The sequence below is a fragment of the Poromitra crassiceps genome (genome assembly GCF_964638095.1).
Source record: "Poromitra crassiceps genome assembly, chromosome: 11".
NCBI lineage: Eukaryota > Metazoa > Chordata > Actinopteri > Beryciformes > Melamphaidae > Poromitra > Poromitra crassiceps.
The window spans coordinates 16091149-16117882 of record NC_139643.1 but is presented as its reverse complement, the minus strand read 5'-3'; the positions used below and the strand labels follow the sequence as shown (position 1 = coordinate 16117882).

Below are 26734 nucleotides of genomic sequence, written 5' to 3'. Positions count from 1 at the left end.
ATGCGCACAGAGAGAGAGAGAGAGGGCGAGAGAGAGAGAGACTTTTGATGTTCCTTTAATGAACAGTCAACTTATCTTTAAAAAAACAGAGTGACCTAACAAAGCCAAAACCTAAACAAACTCAAAATGCCTCGCCACCCACAGGCACACACACCCACACACGCACACGCACACACACACACACACACACACACCCACCCACCCACACACACACACACACACACACACACACACACACACACACACACACACACACACACAGAGAGCAGGGATTAAAAAAACCATGCCAACAAAACCCCACAGACGCACAGAAAGCCAGGTTAACAAAACCACACCGGCTACTCACACTCAAATACAAATGACCAGCCCCTCCTCCCCCACAGTGCAGACTGCCCCCCTCAGCCCCCAAACACTGATGAAAGCCTCCACATCATTATTCATTTCATAGTACATGTACTCAATCCTGAGACGAGCTGTGACCATCCCCCTGACCATAGCCACAGGATCAGTGGGCCCAGCACCTCTCACCTTGTTCCTGCGTGTTAGCCAAATGGCTAGCTTAGCCTGCCCAAACAGGAAGTTCATCAAAGTGCACACCTGTTTCCTTCTGAGTGAATACACAGGCCCCAAAATGAAAACTTCGACACTGAAAATCTCACCCAGCTTCACACACAAACCATTCAAAACAGTAAAAACATGTACCAAACGGCGGCATTCATGAAAAACATGTACTACAGTTTCATTGGCATTACAGAAAGGACATTCACTGCTGACCCCTGGAGTAAACCGGGCTATAAACCTATTGGTCGCCAGGGCGCCATGAAACACTCTCCACTGTAAATCGCCAGACCTTTTAGGGAGAGGAAGCTTGTAGAGCACTCTCCACCTAAACTTTACAGGGCTCTGGTCCTCTATCACCTCCTCCCACTGATGCTCCCTGACATCCTGTAAAACCCCCAGGTTCTTCACCTTAACACAGGCTGCATACAGAGCCTTGCTGCCTGCCTGTCTGAACCTCCCCAGGCTCGGAGTGGAGAAGCACAGCAGCCTCCCTGCAGCATCCTGCCAACCCCCATCCTCAGCAGCTATCTCCAGTTCTGGAAACGCTGGAGTCCCGTCCCCCTGTGGCACATTGAAGCAGTCCCGCACATTGTCCGGCAAGTTCCTCAGGACCTCCCTCAATAAGCCCTCTACCAGTCTCAGGGAGGTCACCCCTGCCTGCTGTGCCAGCTCATGGGGGGATTTCCACCCCCCTCCCCCCGGAGACCACAGGTGGCCCAGCTTGGTGATTCCCCCGGCCGTGAAGCGGTGTCTCAGCGTGGCAGAGCATGTAGACCCCAGTGGCAGCAAAGGGTTGTGGAAAATGGGCTCCTCCCACAGCCATGGCCCCGGCACTACACCTCCCCCTCGTGGAGGCCTTAGCAGTCTCCAGGCTCTCAAAACAGAAATGTAGAATCCTGAGAGCCCCGCTGTGTTCAGACCGTCATGCTCCATCAGGAATAACTGACGGTCCAGACCTAGACCACCAGCCTTCCGCAGCAACGCACGCGCCGGTTCTCCCCAACAGACACCAGCATGGTACAGCAGTCTTTGTGCCGCCTGGAGCTGAAAAGCTGCCACTCTGCTCTCCAGATGTATCAGCCCTTGTGTCCCCCCTCCTGGACAGGCAGGTAGAGAACAGCGGCCCTCAACCAGTGATGGCCCGACCAGAAAAAATCCACAAGCTTCTTCTGGATTTCGGCCAGTAGGCCTCCAGGGGGATTGAGCACAGCCAGCTTATGCCACAGGGAGGACGCTACCAAGTTATTGATAACCAGCACCCTACCCCTGTAGGACATAAAAGGCAATAACCACTTCCACTTAGAAAGTCTGGCATCGATAGCCTGTAGCCTCCCCTCCCAGTTCTGTGCTACATACCCCTCCGAGCCCAGGTACACCCCCAACAGTTTCACCCCTGTGTGACTCCACTGCAGGCCCCCAGTTAGTGGTGGAGGCACCCCCCTCCCACCGCCCACACTGCAGAGCCTCACTCTTACCCCAGTTAACCCTGGCATAAGAAGCCCTCTGATAAATACGGAGACAGCCCTCCACTGCGCTAGTGTCCCGCCCATCCCTGACCAGCACGGTCAGGTCGTCAGCATAGGCTGAGAGACAGACCGGTAGGCTAAACCCTAGCTTAGGTGCACAGACTCCCTGCAGCCTTCTCCTTAACAGACAGAGCAGAGGCTCTATGGCCAAAGTATAGAGCTGGCCTGAAAGTGGGCAGCCCTGGCGAATACCCCTACCTACCTGCACCGGCCTGCTGAGGCCCCCACCCACCTTGACAAGACATGAAACATTATTATACAACATTTTTACCATTGTACAAAAATGTGGCCCAAAACCAAAACTCTGCAGCACTTTAAACAGATACCCATGGTCAACTCTGTCAAAAGCTTTCTCCTGGTCTAGGGAGATAAGCCCAAAGTCCAGGTTGCAATGATGAGATAAATCCAGCATGTCCCTTATTAGACACAGATTGTCCGACATCGAGCGCCCAGGGACACCGTACGATTGGTCCTGGTGTACCACAGACGCAATGCACAAGTTCAGTCTGTTAGCGAGGCATTTGGCAACCACCTTATAGTCCGCGGTAAGCAGTGCCACGGGCCTCCAGTTTTTTAGCGTACACAAGTCCCCCTTCTTGGGCAGGAGAGCCAGAACTGCATGTCGGCAGCTCAACGGCAGCTCCCCAGCCCGAACGCATTCACACACCGCGCTGTAAAAGTCCTGGCCGATAATGTCCCAGAAGGCCTTGTAAAAATCCACAGGCAAGCCATCAGCACCCGGGGCGCGGCCCGGAGCCATTTGGGCAACTGCCTTAGTCAGTTCAGCAAAGCTAAGCGGAGCATCTAAATCAGTCCTTTCTGAAGGTGAGAATTGAGGGAGGTCCTCTGACAACACATCAGTACATACAGAATCACATACATCAGCACCATACAACTCAGAATAGAAACGCACAGCCTCATCTCGCATTTCCCCAACCACACATGTCACATGACCATTAGGCAGGCGCAGACAGCGCATTTGCTTCTCCTCGCTTATCTTTTTCTCCAGCCCAAAGAAAAAAGAGCTGGGGGCGTCCATCTCCCGCAGCATGGTGACCCTAGCTCTCACGAGCGCACCTTTGGCCCTGTCAAGGAGGAAGACACCCAAATCTCTGCGCAGCTCTGACAAGTTCTCCTGTAGCTCGCCAGCATTACTGCCCACTAACTCAACCTCCACCTCTCTGATACTGTGCTCTAGTCTTACGAGCGCCCTCCTGGACTCTGCCGAGGACATAGCAGTATACTGCTGGCAAAAGTTCCTTACATGAGCCTTACCAGCATCCCACCACTGACTCAGAGACTCAAACCCCCTTTTCTCCTGCCTCCACCTGTTCCAAAACTCCTGGAAGCTGGAACAAAAAGCTGTGTCTTTCAATAGCTTTACATTAAACTTCCAATAGGCAGACCTGCGTGACCCGGTCGAAATAGCCAGATGCGCAGTAATTAGATGGTGATCTGAAAAACTAACGGGGCAGATCTCTGCTTTACATAGCCCATTACTTTGGTGGTGTAGAATATATAGTCGGTCAAGTCGAGCTGCACTGACTCTGTCTCTCCCAGCTTTAACCCATGTGAACTGCTTCCTCCCAGGATGCTTGATCCTCCAAGTGTCAACCAAATCGCTGGATTGCACTATCTCTCTCAGCTTGTTAGCAGAAGGGAAATGGGGCTCCACCCCACTCCTGTCTATGGTGAAATCCAGTGTGCAATTCCAATCCCCTCCTAAAACTAGCACTGCCTCAGGATTAAGGCCTGCGAGCTCCTGCCCTAGCTGAGAGAAAATGGCTATTCTCTCCCTGTCCAAGTTGGGAGCATACATGTTGATAAAAACAAACTCCTTGTTATTAATACTCGCCCTCACCAGCAGTAGCCTACCATTATGGACCTCCTTCTTGGAAAGAATATTGACCCCCAAGCCTGGAGCAAAAAGAACAGCCACTCCGGCACTAAAATTTGTCCCATGGCTCAACACCAAACCCCCACGCCACCAAAGCTCCCAATCCCTTTCATTGTTCACATCGCTATGTGTCTCCTGTAAGAAGATGACATGTAAATGTTTATGTTTAATGTAATCAGCAAGCAGGCCCCTCTTAACCTCGCCTCTGGCACCGTTGATGTTAAGTGAGCCAACCCGCAGCACCTCCATAAAGGCCAGCCAGGAAGGAACCCAAAAAGTGTGCTATAAACTCTGTCTATTTACATCTGTAAAAGATCGGAACCATTATTCACTGCAGTAACCCATTTGCTAAGCCTGGCCCTCTTCTTAGGTGTCAGGACTGCCAAAGTACATGTCTTGCTCACGTGACTAGCTGACTTCAGAAACTTTCCAGCATCTGGGAAATTTTTTGACAATTTAACATTTTTTTTGTACTTTGTACGGCTCAGGAATTTCTCAATTTCCCCAACTGTATACAAACTCCTATCCCCCCCATGAACATCCTCCTCACCCCCAGTGTCAGATGATTCCTGTTCACTCACCTCCCCCTCCTCCCCCTCCTGCTCCTCCTCCCCACCCTTCTCCATCTCCATATGCACCTCCCCCTCCTGTCCACCCACACTCACCACACTCACCTGGCTCGCACCCTTCTGAGTTTCTGGCTGCTTATCTCCTTTCTGGTTCTTTTTACCACCCCTAGAGCTGCTCCTTACATTTAGCCCTGGGCCGCCCTTCTTACCACCAGCCACCTCCTTCCCCCCCCCCACTTATCCCAGTAACCTCCATCACGGCCCCAGAGGGCCCGGGGACTGGGCCCCGGCCTTCCCCCCCTAACTCCGGCCCTGCCATCACAGCAGTCCCCTCATCCCTCTCTCTAGGACCCACAAAACCCACCAAATCTGTGCCCTCCTTCTCTATAGGAGCATCCACCTGGCTCTCCTGGCCCCCCTCTCCCCCATCCCCCCCCCACACCTGACCCGCTGGGTAGCTCCTCTCCAGCCCCACTCTGTAACGTTACCAAAACAGCACTCCCCTCGCTAGCCTCCACTGCAGGCTGCTCTCTTGGCCTAATGGCCTCCCTTTCTGCCTGTTTATGTGGGCATGCAAACATCTTATGCCCAATGTCCCCGCACTCAAAACAACGCAAAGTATCCGTACTCGCATAAACACTATACGAGCCCTCCCCGTGCTTAAGGCTGAAGAGAGAGAGAGAGAGAGAGAGAGAGGGAGAGGGAGAGGAAGAGGGAGAGAGAGAGAGAGAGGGAGAGAGGGAGAGGGAGAGAGAGAGGGAGAGAGAGAGAGAGAGAGGGAGAGAGAGAGAGGGGGGGGGGGGAGAGAGAGAGAGACAGAGAGGGAGAGAGAGAGACAGAGAGGGAGAGAGAGAGGGAGAGAGAGAGAGAGAGAGAGAGAGAGGTTGATCTCTCATGTTTATCACAGAGACACACTGATCCACAGACACCAACACAGAGGATCTCCACCTCCTGCTGTTACTGGCTGGATGGAAGGTGCTCACAGCCAAACATCATGTGGACAGTGTGGACGTCTCAGAGAGAGACAGAGAGACAGAGACTGCTGTCAAACAGAGAGACATCCTAACACAGTCACTATGCTCTCTTTACCACAGAGAGAGAGAGACATCCTAACACAGTCACTATGCTCTCTTTACCACAGAGAGAGAGAGAGAGAGAGACATCCTAACACAGTCACTATCCTCTCTTTACCAGAGAGAGAGAGAGAGAGAGAGAGAGAGACATCCTAACACAGTCACTATGCTCTCTTTACCACAGAGAGAGAGAGAGATCCTAACACAGTCACTAGCTCTCTTTACCACAGAGACAGAGAGAGACATCCTAACACAGTTACTATCCTCTCTTTACCAGAGAGAGAGAGAGAGAGAGATACTAACACAGTCACTATGCTCTCTTTACCACAGAGAGAGAGAGACATCCTAACACAGTCACTAAGCTCTCTTTACCACAGAGAGAGAGAGAGATCCTAACACAGTCACTATGATCTCTTTACCACAGAGAGAGAGAGAGAGATCCTAACACAGTCACTTTGCTCTCTTTACCACAGAGAGAGAGAGAGATCCTAACACAGTCACTATGATCTCTTTACCACAGAGAGAGAGAGAGAGACATCCTAACACAGTCACTATGCTCTCTTTACCACAGAGAGAGAGAGAGACATCCTAACACAGTCACTATGCTCTCTTTACCAGAGAGAGAGAGAGCGAGAGAGAGAGAGAGAGAGAGAGACATCCTAACACAGTCACTATCCTCTCTTTACCAGAGAAAGAGAGAGAGAGATAACACAGTCACTATGCTCTCTTTACCAGAGAGAGAGAGAGAGAGAGAGAGAGAGAGAGAGAGAGAGAGATATCCTAACATAGTCACTATCCTCTCTTTACCAGAGAGAGAGAGAGAGGGGGGGGGAGATAGATAGAGAGACAGAGAGAGACATCCTAACACAGCACACACACGCACGTGCGCACGCACACACACACACACACACGCACACACACACACACACAAACACGCGCATACACGTACACACACAAACACGCACGTGCGCGCACACACACACACACATGCGTGCATGCACACACACGCCTGCACACACACGCACGCACACACACACACAAACACGCGCATACACGTGCACACACATACACACACACACACACGCGCGCAGACACACACACACACACACACACACACACACACACACACACACACACACACACACACACACACAGAGAGACTGTCCTGAGGCTGTTCTAGAAGCTTCCACTGAAGGTGGCATTGAGTTTCAGCCTAGGATACAGACTAGACCTAGACCTGCTCAGCAGGACAGTCAGTCTGTTCAGTCTGTCTGTCCTGATTGGTCCATCCATCCATCAATCATTCCATACAACCAACAACTATTTCTACCTGCAGATGTTGTTGGTGCTGCCTATACTGGGATGGACCAACACACAGTGGTCACTGGTCAGTAGAGTTATTATCATCTATGTGTCTCTACTGCTGGGGGTTTATTATGGGATGTTGTGGTCAGTACAGTCGGGTCAATCTAATCCAATCACATCTAACTTCATCCAATCTAATCTAATCTGTTGTTACATAGGCCTATTTATTGGATGGATGGACACAGTAGAGTAAAGCCTAATGTATACTTATTGGAAAGTGACGCTCAACACATGGTCGCTGACAACAAATAAAGTGTCGCCCATGGTGCTGCATTTATGGTTAATAACCACATCAGACAGAGCTTAACTTAACTTAAATGAACTGAACTTCATTTAACTTGATGTAACGTTCACCTGCAGCATAATGACACACAACTCAGCTCCTCTCTGGGGAAGTTGGTCATGGTGTGTGGTGTGTGTGTGTGTGTGTGTGTGTGTGTGTGTGTGTGTGTGTGTGTGTGTGTGTGTGGTTATTATGGGATGGACAGAAACACTGCATCATACAGCAGATAGCATCCAGTAGTCTCAGTCTTAGTAATGCATGTGTTGAGTCTGTGCAGGCGCGGACTGCATAATCGGGCACTTCGGGCAAATGCCCGGTGGCCGGTGCAAAACATTTTTTTTTTTTTTTTTTGGTGCCCGGAGTCAGGCCACTCACTGAACAACAGGCCAGGTGCCGCCTACTACTAGTGGTTTTATTACTTTATTAGTTAGTCTGAAGTAATAATTACACTTCAGGGTTTAGTGGGTGCATTTCATTGTAAAATTGGTGCTTCAAACGACCCAAATCTGGCTTCAAACGGCCCAAATCGGGCTTCAAACGGCCCAAATTGGGCTTCAAACGGCCCAAATCGGGCTTCAAACAACCCAAATTGGGCTTCAAACGGCCCAAATAGGGCTTCAAACGGCCCAAATTAGGCTTCAAATGGCCCAAATTGGGCTTCAAATGGCCCAAATCGGGCTTCAAATGGCCCAAATCGGGCTTCAAACAACCCAAATTGGGCTTCAAACGGCCCAAATCGGGCTTCAAACGGCCCAAATCGGGCTTCAAACGACCCAAATCTGGCTTCAAACGCCCCAAATCGGGCTTCAAACGGCCCAAATTGGGCTTCAAACGACCCAAATCGGGACCCAATCGCCGGCACGCGCGTCGGCCCATATCGGCCTGGCCTGCTTGGTATCTAATGTCCGGCCTGAATTATGATCCCAGTCCGCCCCTGAGTCTGTGTGTTTCAGTCAGGTGCGTGTGCGTGTGCGTGTGCATGTGCATGTGCATGTGCATGTGCATGTGCGTGTGCGTGTGCGTGTGCGTGTGCGTGTGCGTGTGCGTGTGCGTGTGCGTGTGTGTGTGCCTGTCTGCTACTTTAAAACAAACCAGGATCAAAAACATAGTGAAACAAACAAACCTCCAGTTTGGTTCATGCGCTGCTTTACAACATTAATGTTGTTTTTGTAGACCGCCTGCTTTCCCACACAGATCTCAGTGTTCCTCTCCCAGAACTGTGGATCATCTGCTGTGGCGTTGATCATCCAGTCCTGTTTGGGCACAGCTCTCTTGGTGTTGCTGTCACAGTGACCTACCTGAACTTCATCAACCATCCCAACAATCACAAACTCTGGGAAGTTTGGGACTCCAGAGGATGCAGTGTAGAAATACTTCATGGAGTGAGTCACTGTGGGACAAACAGTTAAAGTGAGGAACTTAAGTTTCTGAAGTACAGGCACATTTTTGAATTCATTTTTATACTAACAATGTATGATGGCTTGTTAATTCCCTGAGCACAACAGAGAATTTCAATTAGCCTACTGTTTAATAAATAAATAAATAAATAAATAAATAAATAAATAAATAAATAAATAAATAAATAAATAAATAAATAAATAAATAAATAAATAGTGTGTCTTCAGGAAACTAATGCAGTTTTCATATATTTTTTAATAAAGGATTAGTATTCATTCTCACGCACGCACATGCACGCACGCACGCGCCGGCATGCACCAAATACCAGTGGCGAACTGGTCAGGGCCTTCTAGGTATTCACTAGGCCCAGGAAGAAATTGAAAAGAAAATAATTTTCCCCTTAACACCTTAAGTGCCATAGCCGAAATAATTCGTCTTACATAATCCAACGCTTAAGTGCCAGAGCCGAGTTTACTCGTCTTACATAAACATTTTTTTTTTTTTGACGCTGGGACATCAATCAACAACTTTTACATCTTCGAGATCACTATTGGAGCAAGATAATGTGTATAATCTATTTTACCGACCCACTAAGTGTTGACAGTGCTCCCCCAGACGACCGAAATCAAAGAAAAAACTGCCGCGGGACCAAGCCGTTCAAGGAAATGCCGTGGCGATTTTACAGTAATCCACTTGTCTTGCCTGAGAGCGGCCGCGCACCGGCAGCAGCACACAGAGAGCGGAGAGCGATTTGCAAAATAGATCATAGGTGAAACACACTTTGAAACACCTCAGAAAGGCCATAATCAACATCTGCCCATCGCCCACGCATTCCCCGGCCCATCTTGACTCGCACAAGGAGCGTCCGCACGCAGGCAAGCAGGCAGGCAGGCACACAGGCAGGCAGCAGCAAAAGCGCTTCTGACACGCCCGCTGTACAGCCAGGAGGAAGGAGGAGAAGACACACGGAGGGAGGAGTTTGAATGAGAGGGGTGTTTCCTGTTGTTATGGAGGAAATTACTGTTCAAAACTATTGTTTAGAATGTCTGACGGTCTTACTGATGCCAAAAATGAATGGTTAAAGTGACTGTTTCACAAAAAGCCATTTATCTCTGAATAAATTTCCAGACGCTGAAACCATGCTGTACTCAACGGCTAATATCTACATAACTACTAACTCTGCAAACTAACTCTTTTAGACAGAGAAAGCACACATTCTATTAGTTATTTTTAGATGATTGGTGTTCATGAATTCTTAACAGAAAAGAATCCTCGGCTGTTGCTAAAATGAGCCAGAATCGTCAAAAACACCCCTGGCACAACTTACCTACAGGAATGAAAACATGGCTGGCATTCAATGTGTTAATAAATTATTTGTATTCCTTATTTATTAGTTTTTATTCACTGAAATACAGTAATAATGTCCGTAAATTGTTATGATCTTGGACTCACTTTGTTTCAGCAAATATGGGGTTAAAATAGGACCAGCCTGTACCGGCAAATGGCATTTGATTGACAGCAAGCCAGCAACCCTTCGTGAAGACCTGACTCTGGTCATGAAATGGGGATGACAATTTTGATGACAGGTGTTTAAACAATCAGAATTCCATTGAGTTGTGGCGTTAGCCAATCACAATTAGTTGAGTTGTGGGTGGGAATATCTCCAGGCATTCGCGAATCCAAGCCAACCAGGAGACGAGACAAACGAGGAGGAGGGAGGAGTTTTATGATGATGTGGAAGCTTTGTGTGCAAGGAGGAAATGGACACGCGCAGCAGTACTTTTCAAAGGATTTAATCTGGAGCTGTCAACTGCAAAAAGCTATCAAATAAAAAAAGTAGAAAATATAATTTTCGCCATTTCCAGGCTAGCTACTGGGAACTTTACGCTTCATTTACATGCAGGTCGCCACAAGATGCTCTATATTACTGCAATACTGCTGTGTGCTTGGAGGGCTTGCTTGTTGCTTTTCGGGATGGTTTTTGTCATCAAATGAACGTCATTTGGTAAGTTAAACATCTTTCTTTATTGCTGGTGGCACTGGGGCAGCTGAGTTTGGGAGTCTTTCTGTGTATTGAGCTCATTGTTAAAACGGTGGTTGTGTTACTGACAGTCATCCATTTGTTTATGCAATGTCATTTTCATAGCTGAGAGGAGTAGTGGAGTAATTATTGTGTGTAACGATACAGCGACCTAAATAACCTGGCTGTGGAAGACAACTCGACATAGTCCGCCCTCACCAATGTGTAAAGACGCACACAGTGCGCACAGACCTCAGACTTGCACGTACGGTAGGCTATATATATATTGTGTGTGTGTGTGTGTGTGTGTGTGTGTGTGTGTGTGTGTGTGTGTGTGTGGGGGGAAGGGGGGGGGGGGGGGGGGTGTTACGGCATAGAAGGCCCGGTTCTGATAGGCATGGTTCGCCACTGGCAAATACTTTAAGCCTAAACTGATGATGCATCGACTGTAACAACGCTGAAGTTGGCATCCGATTCGCAGCTCCCGATTGGAATTTTCCAGTCCACCTTAAAAAGTGGAATAACACCTCTAGATGGCGTGGTTCGACCATTTTCAAGCTAGTTCATGAATTAGAAAACATAGGTAGATAGGGGGGATATGTAATGAGAATACATTATAGAATGAATGCTGCATTTTGTTCGTTTTTAATGTTGTATGCAATTCTTATTGACCTCAAAAAGGTTCTCCTATTGGTGTAAACAGCTGGAAAAAAGAGTTGATTTCACAGCTTTTGCCCATCTAGACCACATAAAACCAGCTCAAAGATCATTACTCTTATTATTTTCAAACCTGGCCTAGATTACCAAAGGGAGATTAGACTCTCATTATGGCACAGTCTCAGATTTGTGAAACCTATTGCTGATTTGTGAAAATGCTCTAATTGCATTTTTCAGTGGATTTTGACCATCTAGACTGCATAAAACCAGGTCCAGCTCAAAGATCATTACACTTATTATTTTCAAACCTGGCCTAGATTACAAAGGGGAGAATAGACTCTCATTATGGCAAAGTCTCAGATTTGTGAAACCTATTGCTGATTTGTGAAAATGCTATAATTGCATTTTTCAGTGGATTTTGAGCATCTAGACTGCATAAAACCAGGTCCAGCTCAAAGACCATCACTCTAATTATTTTCAAACCTGGCCTAGATTACAAAGGGGACATTAGACTCTCATTATGGTCCACTCTCATATTTGTGAAACCTATTGCTGATTTGTGAAAATGCTATAATTGTTATTTTCAGGTGGATTTTGAGCATCTAGACCGCATAAAACCATGTCCAACTCAAAAACCATCACTCTAATTATTTTCAAACCTGGCCTAGATTACAAAGGAGACATTAGACTCTCATTATGGCACAGTCTCAGATTTGTGAAACGTTTATTCTATTTGTGAAAACTGAACTGTTCTCATGTCCGATAGAGACGCATCTGAGTACAGGTGGGAGTTGACCATCTGGTGACTTGGTGCAGTGAGTCAAAACAACTTGGAGCTTAATGCTCTAAAGACACTGGAAAGATGGTTGTGAATTACATGAGGAACTTAGGCCCACCTACCCCCATCACCCTGGTCGACTCCCAAGTTCACAGTGTGGTCGACTCCCAAGTTCACAGTGTGGAGACCTTCCGCTGAAAAGTGCAATTATAGCATTTTCACAAATCAGCAATAGGTTTCACAAATCTGAGAGTGTACCATAATGAGAGTCTAATCTCCCCTTTGTAATCTAGGCCAGGTTTGAAAATAATGAGAGTAATGATCTTTGAGCTGGACCTGGTTTTATGTGGTCTAGATGGGCAAAAGCTGTCAAATCAACTCTTTTTTCCAGCTGTTTACATACTGTAGGAGAACCTTTTTGAGGTCAATAAGAATTGCATACAACATTAAAAACGAACAAAATGCAGCATTCATTCTATAATGTATTCTCATTACATAATCCCCCCTATCTACCTATGTTTTCCAGTTCATGAACTAGCTTGAAAATGGTCGAACCACGCCATCTAGAGGTGTTATTCCACTTTTTAAGGTGGACTGGAAAATTCCAATGGGGAGCTGCGAATAGGATGCCAACTTCAGCGTCGTTCGACTGTAAGAGTGCGATAATGTATTAATTGAATCGACATGCTGTAGCCTATACATATACATTATATTCACATGCATTTAGGCTAAATAAGGAATACTACAGATTAAATCAAAACATAACCTTCACCTTAACCATGCTCTAATGCTCTAATGCTCTAATGTAACAAAACCAGATGTGATTATAACGCAGTTTATTAATCTAATCAGCTACACAGACTCAATAGCAACAATAAGTAGGCAGGACGAACCCCCCGCTCTAAGCACGCTCTAATGTAATCACAATGGAAGATTTTTGCATTCTGGCCTCATTTCAATCTAGTATTAAATATACTATTGGGTCATGTTGGAATAAAAACACTGCTTGTGTCGATAAATATTCACTATTACTACTACAAAATAAAAAAATAATTTTTAAAAAGACCGAAATAATAAGTGAAATCGAGCTCTGTTTAGAGGTGCAAAATCAGCGTCTCAGCCTGCCTGGGAGAAAACGGCACACCAAAAAGTCGCCGCTCCTCGCCTTTAAGACTGAATTCCCAACTGAGTTTTTTTATTTGACCATTGATCTGTCACTTAAATTATAGCCAACCCCTGTGTCCACATCAGGTCGGTTGTCCGCCTTTGATTTGTCAGAGTTATACTGACGAAAATCGCGTCATTTCCCTTGATTCGCTGTGCTGCTCGGTTTAACGTTTAGCAGACAACGAGATAAACACATGGAAACGTGTCATCAAGAACGCTGTGAAGTCACTTTTTAATTTTCGTTTGGGTTTTTTTCGTGATTCTTGTGAAAAGGTGCAGTGCGCCATGTAAAATTCACCCTCTGCTTTTTCCCTCTCGTTTAGCGCGAGACCAGAGCAGGGTAGCTGCAGCTGCAGTAGGCTACAAACACACATTCTCCCCCCTCCCTCCTCTCTCCCTCTCTGCACAATCTAGTGGTTGAGTGGTTCTCAATGTGGAGTCAGGGGACCACCAGTAGTCCTTGAGAGGATTCCAGGATTCTCTGTTATCTCTCAACCTAATATATATGGAATTCTGGACAAAATCATATAGGCTATATAAAAAAAAACAGATTTGCATCTGAGATCAAATCTCATCATATGGCGGTCCATGGCCCCAATGTGAACTAAATTAGGGCTCCTTAATATGAAAAAGGTTGAGAATGATTTACAGCAACACAATGTCATGGGTATTCCCTTTTCCTTCTCTTTATTTCTATTTATGATGATGAGCAGGATTTGGTTGATCAATAATACATATAATTTCACCTTTTTTTCTTGACGCCCCTCACACACACACACACACACACACACACACACACACACACACACACGCGCATCACACACACACACGTCACACACACACACACACACACACACACACACACACACACACACACACACACACACACACACACACACACACACACACACCCTCCCCAAAGTGTTAGACACACTGGTTTAAATACATTTTATTCTGCTCAACATGAAGATCTCTCTCTCTCTCTCTCTCTCTCTCTCTCTCTCTCTCTCTCTCTCTCTCTCTCTCTCTCTCTCTCTCTCTCTATATATATATATATATATATACTATATATATATATATATATATATACTATATATATATACTGCCCTGCAAAGCTAAAAGGGGGTAACTCGCCAGAGTGTAGAACTGAGAAAAATGACTTTAAAGTTTTGTTGTTGTCCAGCCAAATGTATTGTAGGAAGAAAACTGGAAATGTGTTAATTATTTGTTTATTTAATGTAGTTATGTATCTACATATTTTTTTTTTAGCTCAAACTTGACCTTTGACCCTTATTTGGAAGTTACCTTACTCTGGCTTTGCATTGTCTGCAAAATAATAAGGGGTGATGCCAAGCAAAAAGACAATAACTTAAATTTGATCCTTCACTTGGTTGCTTATCACTATATAAAACCAGTATATATGATAATAATGATAACATAGACATGAAGTCTCATGTTTATGGCACAATTATGCTTAACACGTTCACTGCCAATGACGTATTAATCCGTCAAAAAAAATCCAACGGTTCACTGCCACTGACGTATTAATACGTCAAAAAAAAAAACGATTTTTTTTTTTTGACGTTGGGACGTTGATCTAACCCTTTTACATCTCTTATATAAGTATTGGACGTGTACAACGTGTACAACCCATTCCACCGACCCACTAAGTGGCGACAGTGCTTTCCTGACTAGAGGAAGGCAAGCAAAAAGCAGTGTGACGAAGCCATTCTCATGAAAATGGATTGGCGAAAACGCTTTAGTTTTCGCGTTGATTGCTGGCGGTGCGGGATTGTACATTTGCATAATAGATTACGGGTGGAACACACTTTGAAACACGCAGCATAAATATGACCAGAATCGCAAAAGCTTCATCAAAGCTCTCAACCAAAACTCCAAGAAGCGAGCGAGTCCATCCAGACTTCCTCAAAGAGCGGCCGCGCAGACAGGCACAGGACAGCAGCAGCAAAGCAGTGAGACTGGTGACAAGCTTGTGACACGGCCGCTGCAGCCAAGAAGAACGCCCACGTTCTTGGTCTGTGTGATGCTCTTTGTGAGTGGATTTTTAGCTTTTTAATCCTGAGGCCTCAAAGAGTCAGGATCGGAAATAATCTGTCTGATATACTTGTTCTGAGCACTGGCTCACCGCAAGGATGCATTCTTAGCTCCTTCTTGTTTACTCTTTTTACCCACGACTGTATCGCTCACTACCTCAACAATCTCATAGTTAAATACGCGGATGACACCACTGTCATTGGGCTCATTAGCTCAAATGACGAGTCTAACTACAGATCTGAGGTAGAAGAACTTGTCAGGTGGAGCGAGGCCAACAACCTAATTCTCAATGCCTCCAAGACAAAAGAGCTTGTCATTGACTTCCGCCGTAAAAAGGCACCTCACCATCCTATAATAATCAATGGTACAGAGGTTGAGATGGTAAAAAGTATCAAATTTCTAGGTGTCACTATCTCGGATGATCTTAGCTGGCACTCAAATACCAAAGCGATTGTTAAAAAGTCTCAGCAACGTCTTTTCTTCTTAAGAAGACTTAAGGAGTTCACCCACAACAGCCAGATCCTTGTCAACTTTTATCGCTGTATTATTGAGAGCATTCTCACTAGTTCCTTCACTGTATGGTTTGGTAACCTTACTGTTAAGGAGCGAAAATCTTTAAATAGGGTAGTGCGCCTTGCCCGCAAGATAACTGGTGTCAACCTGCCGGCACTAGAAGAGCTCTATAGCTCCAGACTTCTGTCCCGGGCCTCCAGCATTATCAGGGACCCTGCAGGTCACCCGGCCGCCAGTCTTTTTGAGTTACTCCCTTTGGGTAGACGCTACCGCTCCATTAAATGCTCCACCACTCGCTTTGCGAGAAGCTTTTACCCGAGTGCTGTGCGTAGTTTGAACGATCACAAATCTAAACGGTAGATCTCTGTTGTCTAGACCACCTAGACACACCTAGACCTTTATTTTTTCTGTTATTTTCTTTTGTATAAGATGTCTTATACTGGTCTTCTCATGCAATTAATCCTTGCTTAGGCACTTTACTACTGTGCACTTTATGTCTGACTGTGCACTTTGTTTGCTCCTGCACTTTAATAAGTGAGCTGGATGACTCGGGCCTTTATCCACAGATGTACCTGTCTCCTTTTATTATTTTATTGTTTTATTCTCTTATTTTATCTTATTTACTTTTTAAACCTTTTTACTGTCTGTCTATTTATATGCTATGTTATGTTGTCATGACTTGTCATATTTGTGTCTGTTTTAAGCTCTTGCACCCCAATTCCAATGTAGTTTCGACTGCAAATGGTAAATAAACTGACTCTGACTCTGGAGGGAGGAGTTGGAAGCAGAGGGGGGTTTCCTGCTGTTATGGAGGAAATTACTGTTCAAAACTATTGTTTAGATGTCTGAAGTCTTACTGATGCCAAAAATGAATGGTTAAAGTGACTGTTCTATCGAATTTCACAAAAAGCCGTTTATCTCAGAATAATTTTTCTGACGCTGAAACCATGCTGTATTCAACTGCTAATGCTTACATAACTACTAACTCTACAAACTAACTCTTTTAGACAGAGAAAGCACACATTCTATTAGTTCTTTTGAGATATTGTGTGTTCACAAAATCTTAGCAGAAAAGAATCCTCGGGTCTTGAAAGATGAGCCAGAATCCTCAAAAAAACCCTCTGGCAGAACCTACCTACAGTAAAAAAAAAACGGCTGGCAGTGAATGTGTTAATATAATATACGTATAAATATAATATAACTAGATTATCAGGCCGCTACACATCCTTCAAGCCTAGTTTGGTGGGACTCTTGTTGGCCCGTTGTGTGTCTGTGTGTTGGCGCCTCGGGGGTTAATGTCGTATGAGCTGGCTCCTCGGGGGTTGATGTCGTATGAGCTGGCACATCTGGGGTTAATTTCATATGAGCGGCACCTCGGGGGTTAATGTTGTATGAGCTGGTACCTCAGGGGTTAATTTAATATGAGCTGGCGTCTCGGGGGTTAATGTTGTATGAGCTGGTACCTCAGTGGTTAATGTCATATGAGCTGGTGCCTCGGGGGTTAATGTCATATGAGCTGGCACCTCTGGGGTTAATTTCATATGCGCGGTGCCTCGGGGGTTAATGTTGTATGAGCTGGTACCTTGAGGGTTAATGTTGTATGAGCTGGCACCTCGGGGGATGCCGTATGAGCTGGCACCTCTGGGGTTAATTTTATATGAGCGGTGCCTCTGGGGTTAATGTGGTATGAGCTGGCGCCTCGGGGGTTAATGTCGTATAAGTTGGCACCTCCGGAGTTAATTTCATATAGGCGCGGTGCCTCTGGGTTAATGTGGTATGAGCTGGCGCCTCGGGGGTTAATGTCATATGAGCTGGCACCTCTGGGGTTAATTTCATATGAGCGACGCCTCAGGAGTTAATGTTGTACGAGCTGGCACCACAGGTGTTACATTTGTATGAGCTGGCGCATCAGGTATAATGTCATATGAGCTGGCGCCTCGGGGGTTAATGTTGTACGAGCTGGCACCACAGGGGTTACATTTGTATGAGCTGGCGCATCAGGGTTAATGTGGTATGAGCTGGTGCCTCGGGGGTTAATGTGGTATGAGCTGGCGCCTTGGGGGTTAATGTCGTATGAGCTGGCGCCTCGGGGGTTAATGTCATATGAGTTGGCATCTCTGGGGATAATGTTGTACGAGCTGGAGCCTCGGGGGTAAATGTGGTATGAGCTGGTGCCTCGGCGGTTAATGTCATAATGGGGTGCCTCGCGGGTTAATGTATAAAGGTTAGGGGGTTAATGCCGTATGAGCTGGCAACCTTGGGAGTTAATGTGGGTGGTGTGGGTGTCTGTGTGGGTGGGGGTGGTATTGGTCGAATGTCACAATCATGACATTAGGCCTGCCCAGTAATGTAACTCATACCTCAACTCAACCAGAGCATTCTGGTGAGTTACCCCCTTTTTGCATTGCAGGGCAGAGCATTCAGAGTGCAGTCAAACCAAACCAAACAACCGTAACTGATGTTACCTTATATTAGTCTTGCTTGGCTTTTCTAGGGCTTTTGGAAGTTACTGTAAATATGACCCCCTATTTTCTCCAAAAAACAACACAATTGACTCAAGATATTTTTCCACATGATAAAGCAGATCTTCAATGTTCCAAAAATGCCAAAAACTCATTTTGAGTTACCCCCTTTTAGCTTTGTAGGGCAGTATATATATATATATATATATATATATATATATATATATATATATATATATATATATATATATATATATATATATAATTTTTATAATGTAGGCTGTACAAATGTTATAGGCTAATGAAGCTCACAGAATACAGTTATGTATGACAGTATGAATAGATGTACAAATAATCAAATTGCCTGGATATTGGATAATCATACAGGACACTGTTCTTATACAATACATTTCTTAGTTAGCCTGGCGTTTGACTATCTGACACATTGTTTTACACATATCCATCTATTGGTGAACATGGAGGAAATCATGTATGCACAGAGTTATCTTGTTATCTTCAGAGGCAGTGGAGGTGACTTTGTCAATGTGAACTACAGTAAATGATCTTTGATTAAAGCCCCAATCCATAATTGCAGTATTATGCTCCAGTAGCTGAACATGAATTTCATTGCAAAATTGCATTTTGAGACTATATAGAGGTTTCATGTTAAACAGAGCTGTAGGCTATGTTGAGTTATCATGGGTTAGGAAAGCTGTAAAATACTTATTTCCACCTATTTTTCCCCCAACTACAGTAAGGCTATCTGTAACTGGATCTGACATGTCTTGATAACTAGAACCTGGATTGAGGCTTTAATTTAAATGTTGGGTAATGCATACATTAACCATTTGATAGCATGTGGTCTAGATCAGGGTTTCTCAACTGGTGGGTCGGAACCCAAACATGGATCGCGGGGCCGTTTTGAGTGGGGGGAAATTATAATAAAAATCTGATGCCGCACTTTTAATTTCAAGGACATACCAAGCAGCGTATATCCTACTATGGCGAAGGCATGGCCCGCCCGACTCTGCCTCTGATTGGCTTACACTGATATTTTACCCTAACCTTAAAGTCCCATTATGTAGTTTTTCTATTTTGAGGGAAACTGTGCCCCCACAGTTACAGATGTTAATAAATGCTACACTTCTTCAAGTGTAGCATCTTCAACCTTTATATGCTCCCTCTAGGCCTAATTATGCAAAAAAACAAAGTAGCCTATGCAGACGACACTCAGTTGTATATAACTCTTTCCTCAGCTGACTATGCCCCCATAGAATCATTGTGCCAGTGCATTGATCAAATAAATAACTGGATGTGCCAGAATTTCCTACAGCTAAACAAAGACAAAACAGAGGTGATCGTCTTTGGCCCCAAAGAACAAAGGCTTAAAATCACTGTACGCCTTGAGTCTCTATCCCTGAAGCCTAAGGATCAAGTTAAAAATCTTGGAGTTATTATTGATTCCGATCTCAACTTTAACTCCCACATTAAGTCAATTAGAAAATCAGCTTTTTATCATCTTAAAAATATAGCAAGAATTAGGGGATACATGTCCAGACAGGATCTAGAAAAACTAATTCACGCCTTCATTTATAGTAGGTTAGACTATTGCAATAGCCTTTTTTCTGGTCTCTCCAAAAAAGAACTTAGGCAACTTCAACTCATTCAGAATGCTGCTGCTAGAGTTCTAACAAAGACTAAGAAAGCTGATCATATCACTCCAGTCCTTACACTGGTTGCCAGTGTGTCAATACTGGCAATAATACATAATAATACAATAATAAATACTGTTATTAGTCTATAAATCACTTAATGGCCTAGGCCCAAAATACATAGCTGAATTGCTCCCACGCTACGAACCGTCTAGAACTCTTAGGTCAACAGGGTCCAGCTTATTAACTGTCCCTAGGATCAAATCAAATCATGGGAAGGCTGCATTTACCCACTATGCTTCTGCTAGCTGGAACAAATTGCCTGAAGACCTCAGATCTGCCCCAACCTTACTTACTTTTAAAAATAGACTAAAGACGTTTATGTTTACCATCGCTTTTAACTGCTGACAGCTACTATGCAAACCCAATGAGTCCTCTATAAGTTTTTAGCTCTTTCTGCAACTGCTGCGCCTGTTGCTTAATGCACTTTTTATACTATTTTTTTAAGTTTTGTTGTGATGCTTTTAAATGTCCATTTTATTCTCTTCTTTTCTTTTCTTTTCCTGTCAACCATTTTATGTGAAGCACTTTGAATTGCCTCTGTGTATGAAATGTGCTATACAAATAAACTTGACTTGACTTGACTTGACTTCCCTGTTTTAATGTTCAGATATCAGCATTATTTTACCGTTTCTGCTTGAAGTCTCTACTTTGCTAACATCTCTGCACTGTTTTATAACTGATTTTCTGGCAGGGGGAATAGCTCCAAATATCCCCAAATGTTATTGTTGCTACTTATTTTAGTGAAATAATTCAGATTCTTTCAACTTGATGAGCGTTACCAGTTTAACTTGTTTAAAGAACATATAGGCCTGTAATTCAAGTTAAGTCTGCCTTTTTATTTCACTACATATCAGGCCGCTAGGTGGCCTTCAGATCTAGTTTGGTGGGGCTCCGGCCTCGTATTGTGTTGTGTGTGTAAGGTCTGTGTATTACATTACATTACATTGCATTACGTCATTTGGCAGACGCTTTTATCCAAAGCAACATACAATATCACATTTTGTCAACAGTAGAGAAATCAACTTAGAAAGACAGAGATGTTCAAGATGGGCCCAGGTGGAGCCTGAAAAGGTATGTTTTTAGTCTCTGCCGAAAGATGGGCAGTGATTTGGCCATCCTGACCGAAGGGGGGAGCTCGTTCCACGATTGTGGTGCCAGGGATGAGAAGAGTCGCAATCGGGATGAGCGACTTTTGAGCCCACATAGCGGAGGAGGGGAGAGGCGCCCTGCACTGGTGGAGGAGCGGAGGGTGCGGTGTGAGGTTTGGAACCTGACCATAGATTGTAGATACGGAGGAGCTGTCTGATGTACTGCTCTGTAGGCCAGTACCAGTTTGATGCGTGCCGAGATGGGAAGCCAGTGATGGTCCCGGAAGAGGGGAGTGACATGAGATAATTTAGGTTGGTTGAACAGCGCACTCCACCAGTTTGAAGTCAATCTGACAAATGGTTGTCAAGATAAACCACTTTTTGTTTGCCAGTAGGTGGTGCTATGCTGAATTGCACAGAATTTGCCACTGCACTCCATCAGGCCCCGCTAAGCGCCTTCCCCAAGTTTGAAGTCGATCAGATGAACGGTTCTCAAGATAAACCTCTTTTTGTGTTTGCCAGTAGGTGGCGCTATGCCGAGTAGCACAAAATTTGGCACTGAAGTCCATCAGGTCCCCCTAAGCACACTCCCCGAACTTGAAGTCGTTCCAACGAATGGTTCTTGAGATGAACCACTTTTTGCGTTTGCCAGTAGGTGGCGCTATGCTGAATAGCACAACATTCAACACTGAACTCCATCAGGTCCCCCAAAGCACACTCCCTGAGTTTGAAGTCGATCCAACAAATGGTTCTCGAGATTAACCACTTTTTGTGTTTGCCAGTAGGTGGCGCTATTCCGAATAGCACAACATTTGGCGCTATGCTGAATAGCACAACATTCGGCACTGCACTCCATCAGGTCCCCCTCAACGCACTTACCAAGTTTGAAGTTGATCGGACAAACGGTTCTTGAGATAAACCACTCCTTGTGTTTGCCAATAGGTGGCGCTATGCCAAGTCTGTGTGTTTGGGGGTGGGGTGGAGTGGTATTGGGCCTACTTCCGTGACACAAAACGTGACGCAAATTGTGACTGACACCCCCCGCGGCTGGCCGACCACTGACCTGAGTTGTGGGCATGATGTTGTTTCCAGGACTTTCCAAGTGGTTCCAGGACTTTCCAGGTGGTTCCAGTACTTTCCAGGATTGTCCAGGACTTTCCAGGTGATTCAAGGAGTGTAAGTTAAGTTAAGTTAAGTTAAGTTATCCTTTATTTATCCCCTTGGGGAAATTCATCCTCTGCATTTGACCCATCCTCTACTAGGAACCTTCCTAGAACTAGGAGCAGTGGGCAGCCACTGTGCAGCGCCCGGGGACCAACTCCAGTTCTTTTGCCAGTACCTTGGTCAGGGGCACTGACAGGAGTATTAACCCTAACATATATGTCTTTCTTGATGGTCATGGGTACAGCCTACCCATGACCTTCCCTGGATCATAACCCACCGCCATGCAAAGTTTCAGCCAAATCCGACCTGGGGTGTGGGCATGAGGTGGTTTCAAGGTGGTTTCCAGGACTTTCCAGGATTTTCCAGGTGGTTCAAGGACTGCGCAACCTGCCCATGACCTTACCCAGATAATAACACACAGTCATGCAAATTTTCAGCCGAATCGGAGCTGGGGTGTGGGGGTGAGGGGTTTTCAAGGACCTGCCAGGCATGAATTTGATTTGACGTGAGGCCCACTTTTTCAGTAACCTTGCTTGCAAGATGGATAACCTCACGAGATCAAAAGATATTCTCTCGACGTAATCCATCTTGTCATGCACAGGGCAGTTAAGATGATTGGCCGAACCATGCCGGCTCGACGAATCAGCGGCAGCCTTAGGCGGGCTCAGGCTCGTCTGGGCAAGTAGTGGGTACATGGTCTTTGTAGTTCTTTTCACTCGTCAACATGGCTGCCGCCGCGGAAGTGACAGGCAGTCTGAATGAAATTGAATGTAACGTTCCCAATTCTATGTATTAAATTCTAAAAAACGACCCTCAACATTTGGGAAGGCTAAGCCACACAACTAGTTCGTTATAATCTAACTTCATGCTTCGAAGGTGACTTTACGACGACGAGGACGGTGAGGACTCAATCAATGAATACCACGGAGATCAGGCACAGGCACCTTCGGCGATCTGATTGGTTGAAGTTAACACGCACCAGCGGTGATAGACAGATGGGTCATCCAATCACCTGCCAAGTAGCTTGGAAAAAGTGCCCGCCTCCGTCAGCGGGTCGGGTTACTGCATTCCCAGATCAACTGGTTTAGTGAAACGTAATGTGGAGCTAAACCGTTCATCTGGCAGCATCAGGTTACTTTTTCAGGAGTTTGGCAATGTAATGGGTGATTAATCCTAATTTCACATTAAAATTTGATTTAAAACAAAAAAATGCACGATTTAGGCCAGGAAACTTTTGATTTGTTGTTTATTGGCCAATATACTAGTAAATATAACAAAATAAATGCATCATAAACTGTTAAAATATGTTTTTCAGAAAAACACACAAACGGGTTTGTCCTCCCTACACTAAGCCTGCTGTGAATAATGCAGACATTTGGCTCAATTCCACCACATTTTACAGCCCTGCACAGCCCGTCACCACTCGGCTCTACTTGTTTCAACTCGATGGACGTTCTGCTTCGACCGCCGTTCATCTGCCCCCGCCCACACCTGGTCGTCATAGCGACCGCATATCTGCCCTCCGCCCATGTTCCGATGTAGGCTATAAAACATATAACGTTACAATTAAATCCATACACAGAACTTTTAAACTGTTTATGAAATACTGGTGCCTCTAAATGACCTACAGTGTGTGTGTGTGTGTGTGTGTGTGTGAGAGAGAGAGAGAGAGAGAGAGAGAGCAGTGCTGGCATGACCACAGTCCTTGATCCTGGCCTGAGCAGCCAGCTCATAGCATCACAGCATGTTGGGCGGGTGTTACAGTGTACATGGGCAAATGTGACAATCGACCAGGAGAATGGATATCACTTTGTTGTTAGTCAAAACTCACATGCGCTGCACGAGGGACGGGCGCGAGGGACAGGGGGTTGTGCTAGAGTGAAGCCTCTACCCCGGCGGCCTCTCACCAGGCAAGACCGCGGCTTCACCAAAGCGCCTGCGGCCTAGCGGAGCCGACGCAGCACTGAACTACACAATCGCTTTCCTGAGAGCAGCGGACTTTTGGACAATTGAAACCACCGCTACGATTTTATTTCACCAGAGGCGAAGGCAGCAACACAAAAGACTGATGGAAAAGCATAACAGAAGAGAAGGTAAGCCCCCCACTAAACTGGTATGCAGCGCTGCATTGACAGTCAGTAGGATAGACGAGTAAACACGATTCTGCCTGACCAATCAGTCGTCTACAATGTTTTTACGTCACCGTATGAACCCGGGTTCGCAGAATAGAACCCCGACGAGGCAGGTACTAAAAGTAGCATGACTCAGCCCCAAATCAAACGGGGCTGGGCCGGTTTTTACCGGTGGAATGAGACCATTTATCGAGTCGAGCGGAGCGGGACCGCGCTATTACCTGCGGTGGAATTGGGCCAAAAGATTCACGTAGGCTACTTACAGTATTCAGGTATGTCTCAGACATACCTGAATAAGTAGCCTACGTGAATCAATCTGCACTTATAACTATATGCTACATAAAGGAGATATTTTAAATGTGATCTTACCTGGAGATGCAACGTGACAGAAGAGGAGCAACAATATCAACACCTTCATCTTGTTTTGATCAAGAAGTCGACTACAGCTGAAACTTTCCCTCTGCGCAGATCGTCTCCTCTGTCTGAGATCAGGAAACCTCACAGTCACAACGGGGCAGGACAAGAGACATTCTGACCAATGGGAATTCAGAAAAGACTGTTAGTCATGGGTTACTAGGTAGAGTTGTAAGTGAAACTAAACTCCGGTACAGTGACAGAGCCTAAGCTTACAAAGAGAGCAACAGTATTAAGTAATTTCTAGATAAATAATAGGCTATAAGCAACTTATTTCTCCTAGGATGATTACAATGATTGATAGTTTATCTTTCAGTGTTGTTTCATCAGATGTTTGACTTGTTTCAAAGCTAAAATCTTGGACTTGTTGTTTGATTGAGGTGAAATCAGAAGGTGTCCTGTTCTGGGCCTGGCTTTCACTTTGACATGGCTCCTGTTCCAAACACACTGCACATCTGTTACAAGAAGGCCTTTAACACTGGACTATAGACTCTGAGTTCAAACAGCAAAACACACACTTTTCCTCAGTGGCTTTGAAACAAGTCAACATCATATTAAAGCTATTTTAACTTTGTCATGCTTGAGGCATATAGGGAATAGTTTTGATAACATGCTGTGAACTCTGCAGCCCTTTGGATTAAACAAATACTTAGATATTATTATTATTATTATTATTATTATTATTATTATCATTTATTATTATTTTAATATTATTATTATTATTATTACCTTTATTATTATTATTATTCATAACCCCTCCGTGGTTTTCTGCTGAGACACATAAGGATACGTTTATGCCTTCATTGTGCATATTGTTTATATTTGTGTAAGCTTATTAATATTTGCAGTGCTTCTATCTACAGGTGTTTGTAATGAGCACTTTAACCCTGCGTGAGGTGAGGGCTCAGTGACTTGTGAGTGGACAACACATTCTCACTCCCAACTCATCCAGGAGACACGTTGTCAAGAGCCTTTAGTGCTCTCCTTACCGCTTTGAGAAGCCTTTCTTGTTTTATGGAACGTGCAGAGGGTCGTCGGTTCAATCCCCACGACCCGGCAGGATGAGTCTGGCTGGTGAAAATGAAAAAGCAGCACTTGCCCCTCCCTCATTGCCACCACCGCTGCGATGCCCTTGAGCAAGGCACTTAACCCCAACTGCTCCAGTGGAGCTGCTCAATGGCCAGCAGATCAGACTGTGGTTAGTGCTGCTCAGTTGTGTGTGTGTGTGTGTGTGTGTGTGTGTGTGTGTGTGTGTGTGTGTGTGTGTGTGTGTGTGTGTGTGTGTGTGTGTGTGTGTGTGTGTGTGTGTGTGCGTGCGTGCGTGCGTGCGTGTGAGAGAGAGAGAGAGAGAATGAGATTGAATGTGATTACATCCTGGATACTCTGATGAAAGTCTAATGAAAGCTTTGCTGAATAAATGTACCTTTATGTATCAGGGGGAGTCTCACTGAGAGCAATGTTCTCTTCTTCAGGAGCGCTCTGTTCATATTCACACACACATTCACACCTGGAAGCTGACCAGCAACCACAGTCTGATCTGCTGCCCACTGAGCGGTTGGCGTTAAGGACCTTGCTCAAGGGCACCTCAGTGGTGGTAATGTGGGAGGGGCAACAGAATAAAGAATTTAACTGAACTGTATTGAGCTCATTAATTCCTGTTCATATTCATTTATTTTCATCATGGTAACTCCTGGTATTACAGTTTTGCACTAACAAGCATGGCTGAAATACACATTGCATTGTTTTGAAGTACCTTCAGTAACCACATGCACACACACACACACACACACACACACACACATGCACACACACACACACACACACACACACAGCAGGCATTATAAAGTTATTCTCAGTTCAACCACTGAACTTCACAGACATCACATTACAGTATATA

The 26734-nt window shown here is 45.2% G+C and overlaps 1 protein-coding gene across 1 annotated transcript in view; it reads right to left on the bottom strand.

The window, feature by feature from the left end:
- LOC310784761 (class I histocompatibility antigen, F10 alpha chain-like) overlaps window positions 1-24892 on the bottom strand; it is a 49661-nt gene extending 24769 nt beyond the window's left edge. Inside the window, exons 1-2 of the mRNA XM_083645804.1 lie at window positions 24793-24892; window positions 8398-8664 (exon numbers count right to left, since the gene is read on the bottom strand). Of these exons, the coding sequence (XP_083501930.1) occupies window positions 8398-8664; window positions 24793-24841 (316 nt within the window). The 5' untranslated portion in view covers window positions 24842-24892. The remainder of the gene's footprint in view (window positions 1-8397; window positions 8665-24792) is intronic.
- Between the last annotated feature and the right edge of the window lie 1842 nt (window positions 24893-26734).